Raw genomic sequence first — 19084 nt, forward strand, 5'->3', positions numbered from 1 at the left:
TTTCATTCTGAATTAGGTGTTTACATGGTCATTTTTTACTCATTTTAAATCGGATAATTTTAATTCTGAATTAAAGAGGAATCAAACTTCCCATGTAAACGCAGCCAATGACGTGGGAAAGAACCTCAAACAAGGTCTTTACAAAACAGACAAACCAAGGCCAGTCAGATATTTGGAGAAACTGTGTTAGTGTGTGTGGAGCATCTTGGAAGAGACGAGGGATTGGAACCTCAGTCAGTCAGCAAAATTCTCTCCCTCCACAGATATGTAATGGCCAAGTGATTAATTTGTTAAATGAATTTGTTTCCTTCGTTAACTTTGTTTATGTCATGTTATTTATTAGTGTTATTTGAGCCAATCACAGCTACTCTCGATTTGATTTGATTTGATTAAAACCTTTATTGTCCCCTCTGGGGAAAATCAGTTGCCAAACAGCTCATTCAAAAAGAGGAAGACAAACAGAAAAACAGAAACAACATTGCAACAATAGTATACATATAAACACACTGCTGGTCCAACAAACACCAAGTGCTGGTAGTTGTTTGCCAAAGTGCAACATGTGCAGATAAAAGTCCAAGTCAGCTACCTATCAGCTCCAGGTCCAGGTCTCCCTGGGCCTGCAGGAATGGAATAAAACACTGTCCAACTCTCTCTGTGCTCTGACGGGGGAGGACAAATCTGTCGCTCAATTTGCTCCTCATTCCCGTCAGCTATAACCTCAATCACATAATTGATGCTGCGAGAAAGGTGAAATAGCTTGTGTGATGATGACAATGATGCATCTAACTTTCAGTCAGGTCAAGTCAATTTTATTTATAAAGCACTTTAAAAACACCAACATGGTCCAAAGTGCTGGACAGGCGAATGGAAAACAAAGACAAAACACCGTAATGATAACATGATAAGTTAAGTGAATAAAATAGGATAGAATAGAAGATAAAAGAATAAAATAAAGAATAAAGGGATAAAATAAACTCGACTGTCTTGTTGCTAGGTGTTAAAAGCCAAGGAGAAACGGTGGGTTTTGAGAAGGGATTTAAAACCAGACTGAGAGGATGATGTCTGATTTGCTGAGGCAGGTTGTTCTATAGTAAAGAAAAGAAAAAACATGCTGTAAGATGCATATCATTATTAAAAGCAGGTGTTATTTCAGTCTGTGGGTGACTGTCAGTAGTAATTAAATGTTGTTTAAATATTTATTTGGTTACAAAATGTGTTTTTATTTATTTCCGGAGGTAAGGGGCGCTGGACAAACAGAATCCATTTGATCAGCACGTGACCCGAGGATCTCTTTTAATTGGTTTGAATTAGATTCGTAAAGGGACGCAGTCGTGTGCGTCCCTTTTTTAATCTAATGTGATCGGACAATTCATTCCCCGTCTTTTTTAGAAAATCAAACTGAACTACACAAACCAGATTTTTATGTTTGTTTTAAATAGGTTAAATAACACTTGCTTTTGAAATAATATTTGTAGATTTTGTACATGATCAATTATCTGTAAGAAAGGAACGTTATCTTTTCAAATAATACAAATTCCAGATAGAACAATGGAAATGTTCATGTTTTTCTTCTCTCTAATGTGTAAAAATAAACTCAACCCAAACCAGGAAGAAAAAAAAAACCAATACAAAATAACAGTGGACTTGAAATGAAATGATAAACCCCGACTGTACGTTCAGTTCTCTTTTTCCACTGCAGCAGAACTGAACTGCTTCACTAAAACTTAGGACCAATAAGCCATTGTTGGATGGTTACATTTTTCAAAATTAAAGGACAAAAATATTATTTTCTACCTTTCTTTTTTACCAAACTTGTACCGTTACACCCCTATGTATGCCAAGGTAAATAGCTCCACAATCATGTTAACATTAAATCAGATAGATTTGTCTGGAGATCTCGTCTCTTGCGGGACTGGAGAAGACACTAAATCAATGCATCTCTATTATCGTGCATGAATTGTCAGAGTTTTGTGGATGCGGGCGGGAGCGGGATGAAGAAAACAGTCCAGCTATAGCGGGATGATGAAAACAGTCCGGCTACAGCAGGGCTGTACTAACGAGGATCCGTGTCTCCACAGCTCCCGGAACATCCTGGACGACTTCAGGGAGGCGTACTACTGGCTGAGGCAGAACACGGACGAGCACGCCAGAGTCATGTCCTGGTGGGACTACGGCTACCAGATAGCAGGCATGGCCAACCGGACCACGCTGGTGGACAACAACACGTGGAACAACAGCCACATCGCTCTGGTGAGAGCCGTCTCCTCTCCCTCCACCTGGCAGGGTCAGGGCTGGGCCTGGTCAGGAGTGGTGGGAGTCCCTGAGACTCCTCTGGGTGGTCGTTAGTGCCCATCCTGCCATCCTTAAATAGTACCTTTGCTCAGGAAAGATTGCTTGTCCGATAAGAGCTGCTCCAAGAGCTTCCTTTGCCTCCTCTGGTAGAGGAAACACCTCTATCGATTTTCCAATTCTAAATCAATTCATATGTCTAAAGATTGATTATTTTTTTTCGTCATTACAACTTTTGGCATTTTTTAGTTTATGCCCAAAAAAGGAATGTTTTGTTGGACACGAGAATAACTGGTGCCATGTTTTTGCCTTTAAATATGTTTAAAGGTATGAAAACATTAAAGTTTTCAGTTATAATTGCACAAATTGCATAAATTGTCTATATTTCATTGCTTTATATACTGTCTTGGGGCTACATTTGCAGAAAATGCTAAAAAACCAAATTCTCAAAAACTAAAAACCGAAATAGGCCGAAAATGGAAAAAATTGAAACGTAATCTGGGAAAAATTTAAACCGATTTCATCCGTCTCTGTTTCCTCCCTGGATCTGTTTGGTAATTCTGACCCACAATGTTTCTGAAAGCAGTTCTATCAGCATTCTGGGAGCTGATTGGTCCTTACAGCATCATTAGCTGCCAATACTTGCTGTTGAATCTCAATATAATACTAGTATTAATATGTTGCAGAACTACAGTCATATCATAATGCAACAGCTGAAAAAATGGTTTTAATAACACTAACCCAAATCAATATCGGAATCGGATCAAATCTTGATAATGGATTCTGAACCTTAAGAATTAGAATCGATTGGATTCTTGACATTTGAATGGATCTCCAGCCTAACTGGGTTGGTTCCACTTTCAGACGAGCCGTTAGTAAAAGGTCCTAGGTGTTGCCTCCGGTCCTCCTAACGCTCTGACCCGTTTGTCCCGGTCCAGGTGGGCAAGGCCATGTCCTCCAATGAGACGGCAGCCTTCGAGATCATGAAGTCCCTGGACGTGGACTACGTCCTGATCATCTTCGGAGGGGTGATCGGCTACTCAGGAGACGACATCAACAAGTTCCTGTGGATGGTGCGCATCGCGGAGGGGGAGCACCCCAAGGACATCAGGGTGAGCAAGGCATCTCCTCTCTGTGACTATGTCTCCATGCATCAATAACCCTTTTCTAACCGGAATATAAGGAATAACCTGGTTTTGCACGGCCATGTAAACACCAATAACCCCTTTGAAAACCGCAATTTGCTCATATTCCTGTTTTTAAAAACCCAAAAATGACTCCTGGGTTACTCCTTTTTTAACTGAATATTTGGTCATGTATAAGGAAAAAAGGAACATGAATTTGTTTTCTGCACATGTTCTTTTCACAAGGAATCCTGGTCTTTTGAGTCCAGGAAGTTCTTATAAACACGGAGAAACCAAGACCAGGAGGAGACTAATCACTTCATAAATGTAATGAAGGATATGAACATTTCTGCATTTGTAGACGGTAGAAAGTACCGGGATAGAGAGATTTACAAAAAGGAGAGTGAAAAGTTGCGCGAAGCAGGATTTGTAGGAATGCCAGACCAGATGAGGCTCCGCTGGAAGATGCTGGAAAAGGAACTACAGGTCAAGAAACAAAACGACTTCTACTGGGCTGTTGATTATCGTCCGTGCTGCTGTTATTGTTGTTGTTTAGGATTTGGATACAGGAAGAAGAAGCGGAAATGACGGTAATTGCGTCATGATGTTCTCCGTGCGTCGCTGGTTTGATCCAGATTTCCCAATGATCAATTACCATGTATACAGGGATAACCTTGTTTGCTCACGCATGGAAACACATTATTCCCAATGTTTCAGTAACTGGAATATTGACCTTAACCTGAATTTTGACTGCATGTAAACATAGTCTGTGTTGAGTTCAACCTGCTGTGTAATTGTGGCTGTTGAATGAAACCCCGGCTCCCCCGTGACGGTCTCCTCCTCTCCTCCTCTCCAGGAAAGCGACTACTTCACCCCTCAGGGAGAGTTCAGAGTGGACAAAGCCGGTTCCCCCACTCTGCTCAACTGCCTTATGTACAAAATGTCGTACTACCGCTTCGGCGAGATGCAGGTAAGACACTCATCATCACTGACAGGTTTGCAGATCACGTATCAGCGGGTCTTTAAAGTTCTGTTTGCCTCAGAGGAACAGTACAAACATCTGAAGCCGTCGTTACCCAACCAACTCAAAGTAGAAACAAGTCGCAGCAGCAACTTGAAGTAGTTGTGATGAGCATGATATTGTTTGGGAGGAATTTTGGCCCACTATTTACTATGGAGGTAGATTTGTGTCTTAATTATTCAATCAAAGAAAAGATTGCTTCAATCAAAAAATATATTTTCAATCAAAGAAGAATTTGAAACTCAGAAAAATGCATTTCAAACACTGTTTTTCTTTGATTGGAAATGTTTTCTTTGATAGAAGTGATGTTTTTTGTTTGAATCAACTTTTTTGATTGAAGTAGTGTTGTTTTGTGTTTGGGCTATATTATGGGTAGGACATTTGTGTCTTTATCATTTAATCAAAAAAGAAGTTGCTTCAAAAAAAATATTTTCAATAAAAAAAAACTTTTTCAATCAAAATAAAAGTGTTTGAATGCAAAAAAATATTTCAGACCCAAAAACTTTTTTTGGATTGAAAATGTTTTCTTTGATTGAAGTGAAGTTTTTGTGTTTGGGCCATATTATGGGTAGGACATTTGTCTTTATTATTCAATCCCAACAAAGTTGCTTCAATCAAAAAAAATATTTTCATTCAAACAGAAAAATATGAATAAAAAATAAAAGGTTTTAAGTGTTGTTTTTCTCATTGAAAATATTTTTTTCGATTGAAGCAATCTTTTTTTGATTGAATAATTAAGACACAAATCTACCTCCGTATATGGAGGGTTGTTTTCTGCTGCCGCGTTGGAGCCAGACCCCACTCAAATATATTAACTTGCTATGTTTTCTTTTTTCCATCTGCTAAGCTGGACTTCCGGACGCCCCCCGGCTTCGACCGGACCCGTAACGCAGAGATCGGCAACAAGGACATCAAGCTGAAGCACCTGGAGGAAGCCTTCACGTCGGAGCACTGGCTGGTCAGGATCTACAAGGTCAAAAAGCTGGAGAACAGGGACCGCCTGGAGCACAAGCTGCGCAGCACCGACGCCACCAGACAGAAGTACACGTCTAAAAAGGTGAGCTGACGTCTCCAACCCCGGCTCGTTTAGCAGACCCTCCATCACGCGGGACAACACGTCCTGCTGTCGGTGAAAGTAGGTGGTTGGTGTGCAGAACTCAGGGTCACCTTTACCACTACTATGTGGTACGCGGCGGTTTTACTGTCGACACGCATTTTTGGAGATGCTGATCTGCAACGACTGTAAAGAACCCTGAGGAGGCTGGAAGGCTGCCGGGGAGATAAACTCTGGACTTTTGTAGGGGACACCTGAGTTTAACTCTTTCAAAGGGGCTCCAGTAGATACAAGAACCCACAAGTTTAGTAAGTAGATGACGGTCGAGCTAGAAGATAGTCGAACTACGTTTGAGTTCATGCACGGTTCTGCAACTTAACTAGAGGTTTACTAAACACTAACTAGAGGTTTACTAAACACTAACTAAAGGTTTACTAACACTAACTAGAGGTTTACTAAACACTAACTAAAGGCTTTACTAAACAGAAATGTTTTAAGTTTAGTTTTAAAGGTGGAGGTGGTGTCAGCCTCCTTAACCCAGATTGGAAGTTGTTTCCATAGTAACAGTTCCTGATAGCAGAACGCCCGCCCTCCAAATCTACATTTGGATACTCTAGGAACTACGAGTAAACCTGCACTCTGAGAGCGGAGAGCTCTGCCAGGAACATAAGGCACTATCAGGTCTTGCAAATATCGCGGAGCTAAGCCATTTTGGGCTTTATACGCAAGTAATAAAATTTTGAATTTGCGATATTACGGAGATGAAACATGTATTTTACAAACCTGATTAATATATAGTTTAAACGACAAATCCTGGTCGAAAACAACACCAAGGTTTCTCACAGTTCTACTGGAAGCCATCGCAACACCATCTAATCCCTTCCTAAAATGCTTTGGACCAAAAATAATAAGCAAAAAATTTCCGGACATCCAGTCCTTGATGTCCCTAAGACATACCTGAAGTTTAACTAACGGTTCTGTTTGATCCAGCTTCATAGACAAATAGAGCTGCGTATCATCAGCATAACAATGAACATTGATGCCGTGATTCTGGATTATACTTCCCAAGGGCTGCATGTATAAACTGAACAAGATTACAGTTAGACAGCCTCGATATTCAATAATCCATATAGTTTCCTTCAATCTACCAAAGACCAGAGTCCAATGTGTCATAAAGACCTGACGCACTAATGTTTCCTAGTTTATCAGACGTTTGCATGGAGCTGCTGAGGAGGACGGGTGGAACCAGGTTTTAATTTCCATCCATGTTCATTAGGAAGGTCTTCATCAGTTGAGAGGCCTGTGTGGTCAGTTCAAGTGCTCAGCGTTGACGTGTCTTGTGTGTTTTTGCGTCCGCAGACGGCCAAGAGGAAGCGGGGGCACGTCAAGAACAAGATGCTCCTCAAGAAGGGCAGGAAACTGAGCAAGAAGTCTTTATAGGGAGTCCAGCACCCACGCAGGCAGACTGTGGACGGGAGGGAGGGACATTTTACACAAACTTTCTACACACACGCAGCAAGAGTCCAAACACACCCATCCAGACGAACGATGAACTGATCTCCAGCGGTACCAGGAGCCCTGGAGGAGAGGAGACGGAGATCAGGAGGCCAGTTTGAACCTGACGAACTGTGACCTTTGACTTTTCTTTTTGTACTTGAACATGCGGAGGCGTCAGAGACCAGCCGTCCTGCACCCAGAACTCTGCTGAGGCTGCTCTCTGCATGAATCCAGGAAACCTGCCCCTCTGCCGGCCCTCACACCCCACCTGAGGTGACCAACGTCCCTCGGGTCAGTCCGGGTCTGACGGGACGGGTGTTTGTGACTGCGTGGCTGCTGTTGTCACGGTAACGCAGCTAGATTCATGAGACGGGGTGTAAACAAACCTCCAGGTTTCACCGGGAGAAGCAACGGTTAGCAGGCACATTCTAAACTCTGCTGCTGACGTGGCAACGACGTCCACAAAGTGGTGTTTTAACCCCGTCATGCTGTTTCTGACGGAAGAGTGTCAGGGCCAGGCAGGAGAAACAATATTTGAGAGGGGAAGATTTTTTTTATTGTGCACTTCGAGAAATATTCGTCAAAATTTCGTGAATAAAGTTGAAACGTTGAGAAAAAAGTCGAAATGTTGACAATAATGTTGTAATACAATTTCAAGAATAAGTAGAAATTTCGCCTTTTTTCTCAACATTTCAACATTTATCTTGAAATTTTGACTTTTTTCTCAACATTTCGACTTTTTTCTTGAAATTGTACTTCAACATTAATCTCAACATTTCAACTTTTTCCTCAATATTTCGACTTTATTCACGAAATTTTGACCTTTTTCTCAACATTTCGACTTTTTTCTCAATTATATTTCAACATTTATCTCGAAATTTCGCCTTTTTTCATAACATTTCGCCTTTTTTCTCGAAATGCATAATGGGAAAAGATCTTCCTCCTCTAAAATGTTTGTATTTTTCTCCCGCCTGACCCTGATACCCTGCTGCATCAGGGGGTTATTCTGACTCTATTCTGACTACACTGGAGCCTCCATTTCCCATAATGCAAACTAACATCACTAATGATCAGTAATGGAGAGAGCCGCTCTGATCCGGTTTGTTTACATCCCGTCAGCTACTGCCTGTGTGACTCCTCACAACTACTAATTACGGTTCTGAACGAGTGTCAGAACCGGTAAAGACGGTTTCCAAAACATAAAATAAGAGAAGAGAAAAACCCGAGCCGTAAAGCTGCTGGTGTCAGCACCCCAGAGCCGGGCTTCCCCAGGAAATACCCGCGCTGACTGCAGCTCGGAGGGTCCACAACCAAGACCTGCTGGTCCTAGTCCAGAACCAGGACCACGTCCTCCTGGTCCAGAACCAGGACCAGGACCTGCTCTCCTGGTCCATCCCCTCCAGAACCCTCTAGACCCAGAGCATCTTCGGCAGGAGGCTTAGTGTCGCCACGGTTACGGCAGCATCACACTTTGCTCTTATGTTTTTTTTCCTTTTTCTTTTTAAGATTGGATCCCTAAATATTCACTTTTCATAACAACACTTCCCTTTAATAATAGTTCTCATTCAGTTTGTTGTAAATATTCCTGAAAACACTCTGCCTTTCAGAGATTATCCGAGGATCCGGCTGGTGAAGACAGCGGAGGCCTGACAGAAATAAAAGCCCTCGTGCTCCAGAGCTGCAGTCAGTGGGTGTATTTATGAAACCAGCACAGCCGAAATCCCGGGATTTGATTTGGTTGGGAATATTTAAACAATGTCAATGCTCTTCCATCAATTGTAATGATCTGGATGCAGGTGTGAGAGTGAAACATGCCTTTTTGAATAAAGAGGTTGAAATAAAACACGCTTCTTCTGGTCTTTTCTTCCATGTTTGGCAGCGAGACGATGACGTCCTTATCAGCACGACGCACTTTTTTTTTCATCATTACATTACAACTTTTGGTATTTCTTTGTTAAAGGAATGTTTTATTGGACACGAGAATAACTAGTGCCATGTTTTTGCCTTTAAATATGTTTAAAGGTATGAAAACATTAAAGTTTTCAGTTATAATTGCATAAATTGTCTATATTTCATTACTGTATTTACTGTCTCGAGGTTACCATACCAAATTCTTAAAAAATTAAAAACTGAAATAGACCAAAAATGGAAAAAAAATAATAATCATACGTCTCTGTTTCCTGTTATCTGTTTGATAATTCTGCCCCATGATGTTTCTGAAAGCAGTTCTATCAGCATTCTGGGAGCTGATTGGTCCTTACAGCATCATTAGCTGCAATACTTGCTGTTGGATCTCAATATAATACTAGTATTAATATGTTGCAGAACTACAGTCATATCATTCATACAACAGCTCAAAAAACAGTTTTAATAACAAACCCAAACCAATATCGGAATCAAATCAAATTTTGACATTTGAATCCCCAGCCCTGATACACACGGCTCAGATTCTGATCCCCGCTGGTCGTGGACGAGGAAGGAGCGGGACGTCTGATTTCCCCGGAGCAGCAGCAACGATAAAACGACAAGAACCCAGATCCCTTTTCAGAGTAAAAACAACTTTAATGGCAAATCCCAAAAAGAAAGTCACATCAAATTACACAATGACATTGACCACAATGCACCACTTCCAACATGAAACGTTATACAGCTCCGTCGTCGAAGCCAGAATATATTCAAACATTCAGTTTAGGACTGAATGTCAAAGTGTTTAATAATAATAAACCGGTGAGTTCTCTGCACGTTCAGCTCCATCACAGATAGAAACAAGTCTAGGACTCGGACGAGAGCAACGGCGGACTAACCAGAGCTCGGTTTGGGGCGGACGGCCGGGCGACACAAGGAGTTAAACAAAAGCACGTTATCATACAAATGTCTGATATGAAAAGAGACACATTCCCCAGAAAACCTCAGAAATGACACTTAGGGAGTTAGTGGGAGCCCATTAAGTACAAACAGCCAGTTATTTACAACATGCTATGTAGGATGTACTTTGTTGTGTTGGTCTAAACTGGGCGTGAGGTGAGAGGGAGCTGCACCCTCGTATCCTGAACACAACGGCTCGTACGAGGCTGACGCTGCACTGCTTTTACTGGAAATGTACATTATTATTTATTGTTCTTTATTTCATTTCATTCATTTAAAGAAAAACAAAACAGTTCAATATAATTACGACAAATCCTTGAATGAAAGGGAACGGAAAAAAGACTAAGCTTATTTTATCTGTCCCTTTTTCCTAAGAAATCAAATTTTAATTAATGTAATAATTAAAAAAATAAAATAAAAATTACACTTATAACCTGCTCTGATGGGAAAAACTGACGGACGGCGTGTTACGAGAAGCTGCGACTCAGCAGGAACTGTTACCCGTGTGTGTGTGTGTGTGTGTGTCAGCTGGAAACTATGGTCTTTGCAAATCAAAATAAGCGTCTGTTAGAATACGTGTGTGTTGGAAGGACTCTGACTCTGACTCTGACGCGTCACCAGTGATTCTGACTCCAGCAGATCAAACGCTGGACCGTTGCTAGTTTTTCGAGCTCTGCTCGGACTAGGAGTCTGTGTCTCCGTGGGAACGGTGTAGGATGAATGTATGACGTCTGTCCTGTTGTCGGGTGAAACAGCAGAAAGACTGAATGATGCCACATGACTTCAGGCCTCTCTCTCTCTGACCAATCCTCTCAAACGTTACCGTGATATACACACTACTCTAGGAACGACGGGGGGGGTTTAGTCGTCGTCCTCGTCCTCGTCTCCTCCGAACGACAGCAGGCTGTTGTTCTTCACTTTCTTTCCCGACTTCGGCTCCTTCTTCTCCCCGTCCTTCTTCTCCCCGTCCTTCTTCTCTCCGTCCTTCTTCTCCCCGTCCTTCTTCTCCCCCTCCTCCTTCTCTACGTCCTCCTTCTCTCTGTCATGGCTCTTCTTCTTTTTGCTGGAGCTGGCCGTGATGCCCTGGAACTTGTCTGAGGAGGAGCGCTTGGCCGGTTTCTTGAACAGGATTTTACCGTCGGCTTCTTTGTCTGTGAACCGGAGAGAAGCATGAGGTCGATTAATGCAACGTTGTTTCTGGAAAAGTTATCAGTTTATGGAACAATCTGGATACTACGGAAGAGTATTAGGGCCAAGGCAGGAGAAAAATAAAAATCATATTTTAAAGGAGGAAGATTTTTTTTTCATTATGCACTTCGAAAAAAAAGTCGAAATGTCGAGAAAAAAGTTGAAATTTCGTGAATAAAGTTGAAATGTTGAGAAAAAAGGCAAACTTTATTCTTAAAATTGTATTTCAACATTAATCTCGACATTTTGACTTTTTTCTCAAAGTGCACAATAAAAAAAAAATCTTCCCCTCTCAAATATTTTTTCTCCTGCCTGGCCCTAATACTCTTCGGTAGGATACAGAAGCCAAAGAATGCAAATCAAACATTACATTTAAAAGAATAATAAAATAAAAGCCAGTTTGATGAAGAAATATCAAGATAATTGTTAAGTTAGGTAGTTTTTTTTTCTCTTTAGCAACATTGTCATATTTTTTTCTTTGAATCAAAAAGAATACGACTATCTGTGTTTGACGACAGCTATTTTGTGTTATTTTATAACTTTGTTGTAGTTTTGGTTTTAGATTTTTTATTGCTTTTTTTTTTTGTTTTTTTATTACATTTATTGGAAAGTGTTTTTTTTTTATTAAAATTGCATAATTAGTTTTTTTATTATTATATCAATTGAAATTTGATTTCTTAGGAAAAAGGGACAGATAAAATAAGCTTAGGGCCATCCCAATACACTCCCTACTTTCTACCATTAGCCCTATTTTCTACCACTAGCCCTAAAAAAGAAGGGACATATTTTAGGGGACTTAAAATCTTCCCAGGGCCCAGTCCCAATACACCCCCTACTCCTACTTTTCAGCACCACCCCTAAATTTTGCGTGCTACGTCACTGTGTGGTTTACGTTCGGGTACGTAAGCGACTGCGTAGTTACGTTTGCACAAACGTCACACCATATCAGGAAGCCCAGAGCTAAAAGCTGTTTTAATTTCTGCTGTAGCGCTGTTAATATGCCACTTTATTAAGTTTTAATATTTTTTCCAGGCGTAAAAGTAACCGTTAAGATCCCCAACCTGGGCTCAGTTTATCCAAATAACACTGTTAAAAAATTTGATCCGATGCTTTCGGAGAAGAGCCTCTGGCTCGGGGCAGCTGCAGCTCACGGCCGGGTCAACCTGCGCCGTCGTCCCGGAGAGAAACCTGCAGCTCTGTGGAGAATTACAGCTGGCTGAAATAAATCATTTAGGAAGATAAATGTTGGTTTAATAGATGAAATCTAACAGTTGTAGCTACGCCTGAAGAAGAAATTTGCTCCAAAAATTTCGGGATGATGATGATGCCTGCCTGCCAGCTCCGGAGCTGATTTATGGGTCCGCGTTAAATTGACGCAGAACCTACGCCGTAGGGTACGGCGTACGGCGCGCGTCGCCGCGTAACCTAGGGCGTAGGCTCTGCGTTGGTGTAACGCGGAACCATAAATCAGCCTTTATTCTGGCGAGGTTTGAAAAAGACTTTGGGACTGGGCCTTAGTCTTCTTTCTGTTCCCTTTCATTCAAGATTCGAGATTTGTTGTAATTATATTGACCTGTTTTGTTTTTATTTTAATGAATGAAATAAATAAATTTAAAAAAATGATGAAGTAGACGGGTACGTTTGGGAATTCACTGCCAACTCAAATAAATCCCAAAATATGGGCTCTTTGCCTTGTTCCTCAACAGACCTTGAGCTAATGAAACGTTAGTGCTCCCACTGACCTTTCTCTGCTCCTCCTGCTCCCGTCTCCCCCTTCACCTTCTTCACCTCCTCTGCAGTCAGGTCTCCACTCTTCAGCACCACCACCTGAGGGAGCTCGTCCTCTCGGTCGCTCCCGCTGTCGTCGTCCAGCGTCGGCATCAGCTGGCGCTGACAAGACACAAGCAACACACAAGTTTTCAGATGTTTCAAATTCATTTATCTCGCAAGTACAGTACAAACCAAAAGTTTGGACACGCCTTCTCATTCAAACAAATGGGGAAGGGTGTCCAGACTTTTGGTCTGTACTGTATATCTAAGTCCACTTTACTGTCATTTCAACTTTACATCCAGCACTTACAGAGAAATTGAATAGCATTTCCTTCGGCCCACAGTGCAATATAAAAACAAAACAAACAAATGGACATATACAAACTATATGAAACTAAGTGGATATAAACCCCTGGAGTGCAGTGCAAGTATGTCCATGAGGCAATAAGGGTCAGAGTAGATGAGCTGCAGGACTGGCTGTTGCAGCTCTTCCTGAGGGCGGGGGGTACGGGCACCCGGACGCTGGTCGCTGAAACATGAGGGAGACGACTGTTCAGGACAGGAATGAGGAATGAAGGTGGTGGCTCTGAGCCGTGTGGACAACAGCCGGACCCAGGAAGATGTTGAAGATGTCCGTGAAGACATCGTACGTTTACATGCAGCAAAGAGATCAGATTTCTGATGGTATCAGATAAACATCCAGAAGACCCAATCACTTGTCTGAGTTTACATGCTGTTCAGAGAATGGGATAAATGTCCAGAGCATGGCTGACTCTGTGACGCTATGTGGCGCTGTAACCATGGTAACCATTTCAACAAAGAGCCACTTCCAGTTCGCGTTACTAGTTTTGCGCCCATCCATATATTTTAAAATGTTTAGCTCTTGTATTTGATGGAGCATGAACCGGGTCTCCTCGTCCGTCCAAAAGTGAGTTGAACTTGCTGAAGCCATGTTGGTGTTTAAACAACTATTTAACACGCGCCGTCTCCTTTCACTTCCGGGTGAAGCCCCAGGGAAATTCTCCAGCATGCTCTGCAATTTCCGACTGTGAAAGGGTAATCTAGGTGTTGCTATCCGATTATTAAATGTCCAATATAGGTCCGAAATAGATCGGAGAGAGGTGTTTACATGCAGTTTAAAAGTCCGAATTTTGTCTTATACGATCAGAAATCCGATTGAACTGCTGCATGTAAATGTACTGACTGTCTCAACACATGACCCGGTATGTGGTCAGGACCCGGAGCTTTGTGTGCATTAATCCTGCAAACGGACCTGCTCACACTTTCCGGGTACGGTGTCATTACCAGGGGGTTGGGGGTCCCTGTCCAGGGGGGCTGCTGTGTGCATCAAAGATGAAAGGAGAAAAAGAGACAGTGGCAAGAAAAACTCCCCTTTAGGGGGGAAGAAACCTGGACCAAGACCTGGATCATAAGGAGAAACCTGGACCAGGACCTGGATCATAAGGGGGGTAGAAACCTGGACCAGGACCTGGATCATAAGGGGGGGCCTCCTGCCGGAGGCCAGACTAAGGTGGTCAGAGGGTGGGACTGCAGTTCATTGCTCATTCATGTGCAACATTCTTTCATCCATTCATTCATATGCAATATTCTTCCATCCATTCATGTGCAATATTCTTCCATTCATTCATGTGCAATATTCTTCCATCCATTCATTCATGTGCAACATTCTTTCATCCATTCATTCATGTGCAACATTCTTTCATCCATTCATTCATGTGCAATATTCTTTCACTCATTCATGTGCAACATTCTTTCACCCATTCATTCATGTGCAATATTCTTTCACCCATTCATTCATGTGCAATATTCTTTCACCCATTCATTCATGTGCAATATTCTTTCATCCATTCATTCATGTGCAATATTCTTTCACTCATTCATGTGTAATATTCTTTCACTCATTCATGTGTAATATTCTTTCACTCATTCATGTGTAATATTCTTTCACTCATTCATATGCAATATTCTTTCATCCATTCATGTGCAATATTCTTCCATTCATTCATGTGCAATATTCTTCCATTCATTCATGTGCAATATTCTCTCATTCATTCATTTTCATAGTGTATATATATTTATGTTTCCTGTTTCTAATTTTGTTTTTTTACATAGTCTTTACATGTGTGCTGCCTAATCTCATTATAATGATAATAAAGGTTTTTCTATTCTATTCTATTTCTATTCTATTGACAATTCTCAAAACGCGGATGGATGAGCTCGATTTCACAAACTGATCAGTTTATGTTCCGATACGGCAGCAACTCATCTCCATCCTGACCGGGGAGTAACTACTATTGACCTGCGAGGCGGACTGGGCTCTGGTGTTTCTGGTTAACTGGATATCGATGATCGATCATCAGTTCTGCTCATGTAGCCGGTGTAAAGCCTGATTTATGGTTCCGCGTTACACCAACGCGTAGCCTACGCCGTAGGGTACGCCGTCGATGTAACGCAGAACCATAAATCAGGCTTGTGGCTCCGGCGCGGCCCCAGCTCACCTTGGTGTCCACATTGGGCCCCTCCTTGTAGCCAACATCGCTTTTAAACTTCTTGAGGAAGGTGGGCTCCGCCGGCTTGACCCAGGCCACGCCGCTCGCCTTGCTCTTACTCATGGCGAGGAAAACACGACACACAACAGTCCAAAGAGCTGGAACAACGAGCTGGAACAACGAGCACAACACACAGCAGCCGCGCAGAGTCACGTGACTGCAGCGGCTGCTCTCATTGGTTTAAATTAGATCGTCTTCAAAATAAAAGCCTTTAAAATTCGTCGTGGAAAATACAACTGTAATCAGTACTGGAGTTGAGGGGGGATGAGGGGGGATGGCACATAATAGATCCATGGGATGGCATCGCCTCCTGAAATAAAAACGGTCCAAATCATCCCCCCTGTAAAACTGCCATCCCCCCTTTACATCCCTTAGGGGAGAGTGAGGTAATGTGAGACACTTTTTACATTCCCTCCCCTCCAGGCAAGCTAAAATGATATATCAATACTATTTGCACATTTACTATTAGAATAGTTCAGGATGTTTTCTAGCAACATAAATAGTCAGAATGTGTTTAGGACAAAGGGCAGTGAAAATATGATTGTTTTTAAAAAAGTGATCAAGTGTCTCACTTTGCCCCAGACCCGGTGTAAAGTGAGACAGACCAGAAAAATCAAGGGTGTAAAGTGAGACAGCTTGGGGTAATCTGATACACTTACCTTTTCCCCTTAAAAACTACCATAACCACACATGTTGTAGCATTAAGACTCCTGACAGCTAACTTGACAGCTATACATTCTAGAAATAATGTCAGAGAAGTAACAGAATCATGGGGATTGGTCAATAAGCACAAGTTTTTCTCAACACTTGAAATCACTCTAAACAAAATCAGAATCAGAATCAACTTTAATGTTGAAAAACTTTAATGTTGGAAAATTGTCAGTAAAACAGTTATTTTTGCTGCAACAGAAGGGCAGTGAACATTCAAATGACAGAACAGTTAGATTAGAACAGTCTTGGGCTCAGAACACGTGACCAGCTATTACTCAGTCTGGGGTAGAACACAGGACAAGACGCCGGTTTCGTCAACGTTGTAAATCATGTGTGGAAGAAATGTATGCCTGTTAAAGGAGAGGTAAGGGTAGAAACATATCAGAGTCAAAAACAAATTCTACAGGTAAATCCTCCATAAAACATTAGCAATAAAGAATTATTTCTGTCACCTGTCCATCACTACAGCCAGATTATTAAAGAACTCCCCCAGTGTCGTTCTGTTAATGGCTCTAGCTCTATCCAAGGATGTTAAAGGTTCTATCCAAGGATGTTAAAGGTTCTATCCAAGGATGTTAAAGGTTCTATCCAAGGATGTTAAAGGTTCTAGCTCTATCCAAGGATGTTAAAGGTTCTAGTTCTATCCAAGGATGTTAAAGGTTCTAGTTCTATCCAAGGATGTTAAAGGTTCTATCCAAGGATGTTAAAGGTTCTATCCAAGGATGTTAAAGGCTCTAGCTCTATCCAAGGATGTTAAAGGTTCTATCCAAGGATGTTAAAGGCTCTAGCTCTATCCAAGGATGTTAAAGGTTCTAGCTCTATCCAAGGATGTTAAAGGTTCTAGCTCTATCCAAGGATGTTAAAGGTTCTAGCTCTATCCAAGGATGTTAAAGGTTCTAGCTCTATCCAAGGATGTTAAAGGTTCTAGCTCTATCCAAGGATGTTAAAGGTTCTAGCTCTATCCAAGGATGTTAAAGGTTCTAGCTCTATCCAAGGATGTTAAAGGTTCTAGCTCTATCCAAGGATGTTAAAGGTTCTAGCTCTATCCAAGGATGTTAAAGGCTCTAGCTCTATCCAAGGATGTTAAAGGTTCTAGCTCTATCCAAGGATGTTAAAGGTTCTAGCTCTATCCAAGGATGTTAAAGGTTCTAGTTCTATCCAAGGATGTTAAAGGTTCTAGTTCTATCCAAGGATGTTAAAGGTTCTATCCAAGGATGTTAAAGGTTCTATCCAAGGATGTTAAAGGCTCTAGCTCTATCCAAGGATGTTAAAGGTTCTATCCAAGGATGTTAAAGGTTCTAGCTCTATCCAAGGATGTTAAAGGTTCTAGTTCTATCCAAGGATGTTAAAGGTTCTAGTTCTATCCAAGGATGTTAAAGGTTCTATCCAAGGATGTTAAAGGTTCTATCCAAGGATGTTAAAGGCTCTAGCTCTATCCAAGGATGTTAAAGGTTCTATCCAAGGATGTTAAAGGTTCTAGCTCTATCCAAGGATGTTAAAGGTTCTAGCTCTATCCAAGGATGTTAAAGGCTCTAGCTCTATCCAAGGATGTTAAAGGTTCTAGCTCTATCCAAGGATGTTAAAGGTTCTAGCTCTATCCAAGGATGTTAAAGGCTCTAGCTCTATCCAAGGATGTTAAAGGTTCTAGCTCTATCCAAGGATGTTAAAGGTTCTAGCTCTATCCAAGGATGTTAAAGGTTCTAGCTCTATCCAAGGATGTTAAAGGCTCTAGCTCTATCCAAGGATGTTAAAGGTTCTAGCTCTATCCAAGGATGTTAAAGGTTCTAGCTCTATCCAAGGATGTTAAAGGCTCTAGCTCTATCCAAGGATGTTAAAGGCTCTAGCTCTATCCAAGGATGTTAAAGGTTCTAGCTCTATCCAAGGATGTTAAAGGCTCTAGCTCTATCCAAGGATGTTAAAGGTTCTAGCTCTATCCAAGGATGTTAAAGGTTCTAGCTCTATCCAAGGATGTTAAAGGTTCTAGCTCTATCCAAGGATGTTAAAGGTTCTAGCTCTATCCAAGGATGTTAAAGGCTCTAGCTCTATCCAAGGATGTTAAAGGTTCTAGCTCTATCCAAGGATGTTAAAGGTTCTAGCTCTATCCAAGGATGTTAAAGGCTCTAGCTCTATCCAAGGATGTTAAAGGTTCTAGCTCTATCCAAGGATGTTAAAGGTTCTAGCTCTATCCAAGGATGTTAAAGGTTCTAGCTCTATCCAAGGATGTTAAAGGTTCTAGCTCTATCCAAGGATGTTAAAGGCTCTATCTCTATCCAAGGATGTTGCCTCCGGAGTTCGGACAGGGAGATGGCGACGTGCTAGGAAGTCGGAAAACCAAGATTCTAGATTCTACAATGGTTATAACATAAAAAATAAAACAAATGTAATGTAATATTACTTTAAAATACCTTTCAGACTGAACTGAACTTCTTAACTTCATGATACGGTAAAGTGACACATGTCTCACTTTACCTCAAACCAATTGTCTCATTTTACCCCACAGCCACCTTTTTAGAAATAACACCCTCTCTAGCATTTCAGGTGAATCTTCAACGAGCATCAATCACACAGTGTTATATAATGGTAGTTCATGAACATGGATCATATAAGTTTTTCTACCTGAATCAATTTGTTTTGACACAATCGTTGATTAAGTTGATAGGAAGAAATTTTACTTTTTCATGCAAAAAACATATTTTTATCAAAAAAGCATGCTTACCAAATCACCATGAGGTTCTTTACTTCATAGCCAGTGGGAAATGGGAGGGGCTTGAAAACATGATGGTCACTTGACCACAAATGTGTACCATTACCTAGATACAGGGGGTGTCTCACATTACCCGGCGTCTCACATTACCTCACCTTCCCCTATGTCATTTCATCAATGAATGTGGTTTTACTGCTATTTCATTTCATTTCATTATTTAGAGTCATCACCAGAAAAATAACACCAGAAAAATAACTTATTTGACAATTTTCACCTGTTTCAAGTACATTT

The 19084-nt window shown here is 41.3% G+C and overlaps 2 protein-coding genes across 2 annotated transcripts in view; one reads left to right on the forward strand and one right to left on the reverse strand.

Moving 5' to 3' along the window:
- Window positions 1-7564, forward strand: part of LOC133425010 (dolichyl-diphosphooligosaccharide--protein glycosyltransferase subunit STT3B) — a 65568-nt gene extending 58004 nt beyond the window's left edge. Inside the window, exons 12-16 of the mRNA XM_061715653.1 lie at window positions 2079-2250; window positions 3228-3401; window positions 4270-4383; window positions 5282-5491; window positions 6848-7564. Of these exons, the coding sequence (XP_061571637.1) occupies window positions 2079-2250; window positions 3228-3401; window positions 4270-4383; window positions 5282-5491; window positions 6848-6928 (751 nt within the window). The 3' untranslated portion in view covers window positions 6929-7564. The remainder of the gene's footprint in view (window positions 1-2078; window positions 2251-3227; window positions 3402-4269; window positions 4384-5281; window positions 5492-6847) is intronic.
- Window positions 7565-10302: 2738 nt separating this feature from the next.
- On the reverse strand, window positions 10303-15540 carry LOC133440852 (uncharacterized protein KIAA1143 homolog). The gene is made up of 3 exons (XM_061718180.1): window positions 15328-15540; window positions 12781-12928; window positions 10303-11001 (listed from the first exon to the last, which is right to left on the reverse strand). The coding sequence occupies exons 1-3, from the start codon at window positions 15439-15441 to the stop codon at window positions 10712-10714; spliced, it is 552 nt and encodes a 183-aa protein (XP_061574164.1). The 5' UTR covers window positions 15442-15540; the 3' UTR covers window positions 10303-10711.
- Window positions 15541-19084: the final 3544 nt, after the last annotated feature.

Source organism: Cololabis saira, chromosome 3, assembly GCF_033807715.1.
Source record: "Cololabis saira isolate AMF1-May2022 chromosome 3, fColSai1.1, whole genome shotgun sequence".
Classification (NCBI taxonomy): domain Eukaryota; kingdom Metazoa; phylum Chordata; class Actinopteri; order Beloniformes; family Belonidae; genus Cololabis; species Cololabis saira.

Coding starts and splice junctions, on each gene's coding strand:
- LOC133440852 (XM_061718180.1), bottom strand. CDS start 15,441: ATGAGTAAGAGCAAGGCGAGCGGCGTGGCCTGGGTCAAGCCGGCGGAG. Junction 12,929..15,327: donor GGCCCAATGTGGACACCAAG/GTGAGCTGGGGC, acceptor GTGTCTTGTCAG/CGCCAGCTGATGCCGACGCT. Junction 11,002..12,780: donor AGCAGGAGGAGCAGAGAAAG/GTCAGTGGGAGC, acceptor TCCGGTTCACAG/ACAAAGAAGCCGACGGTAAA.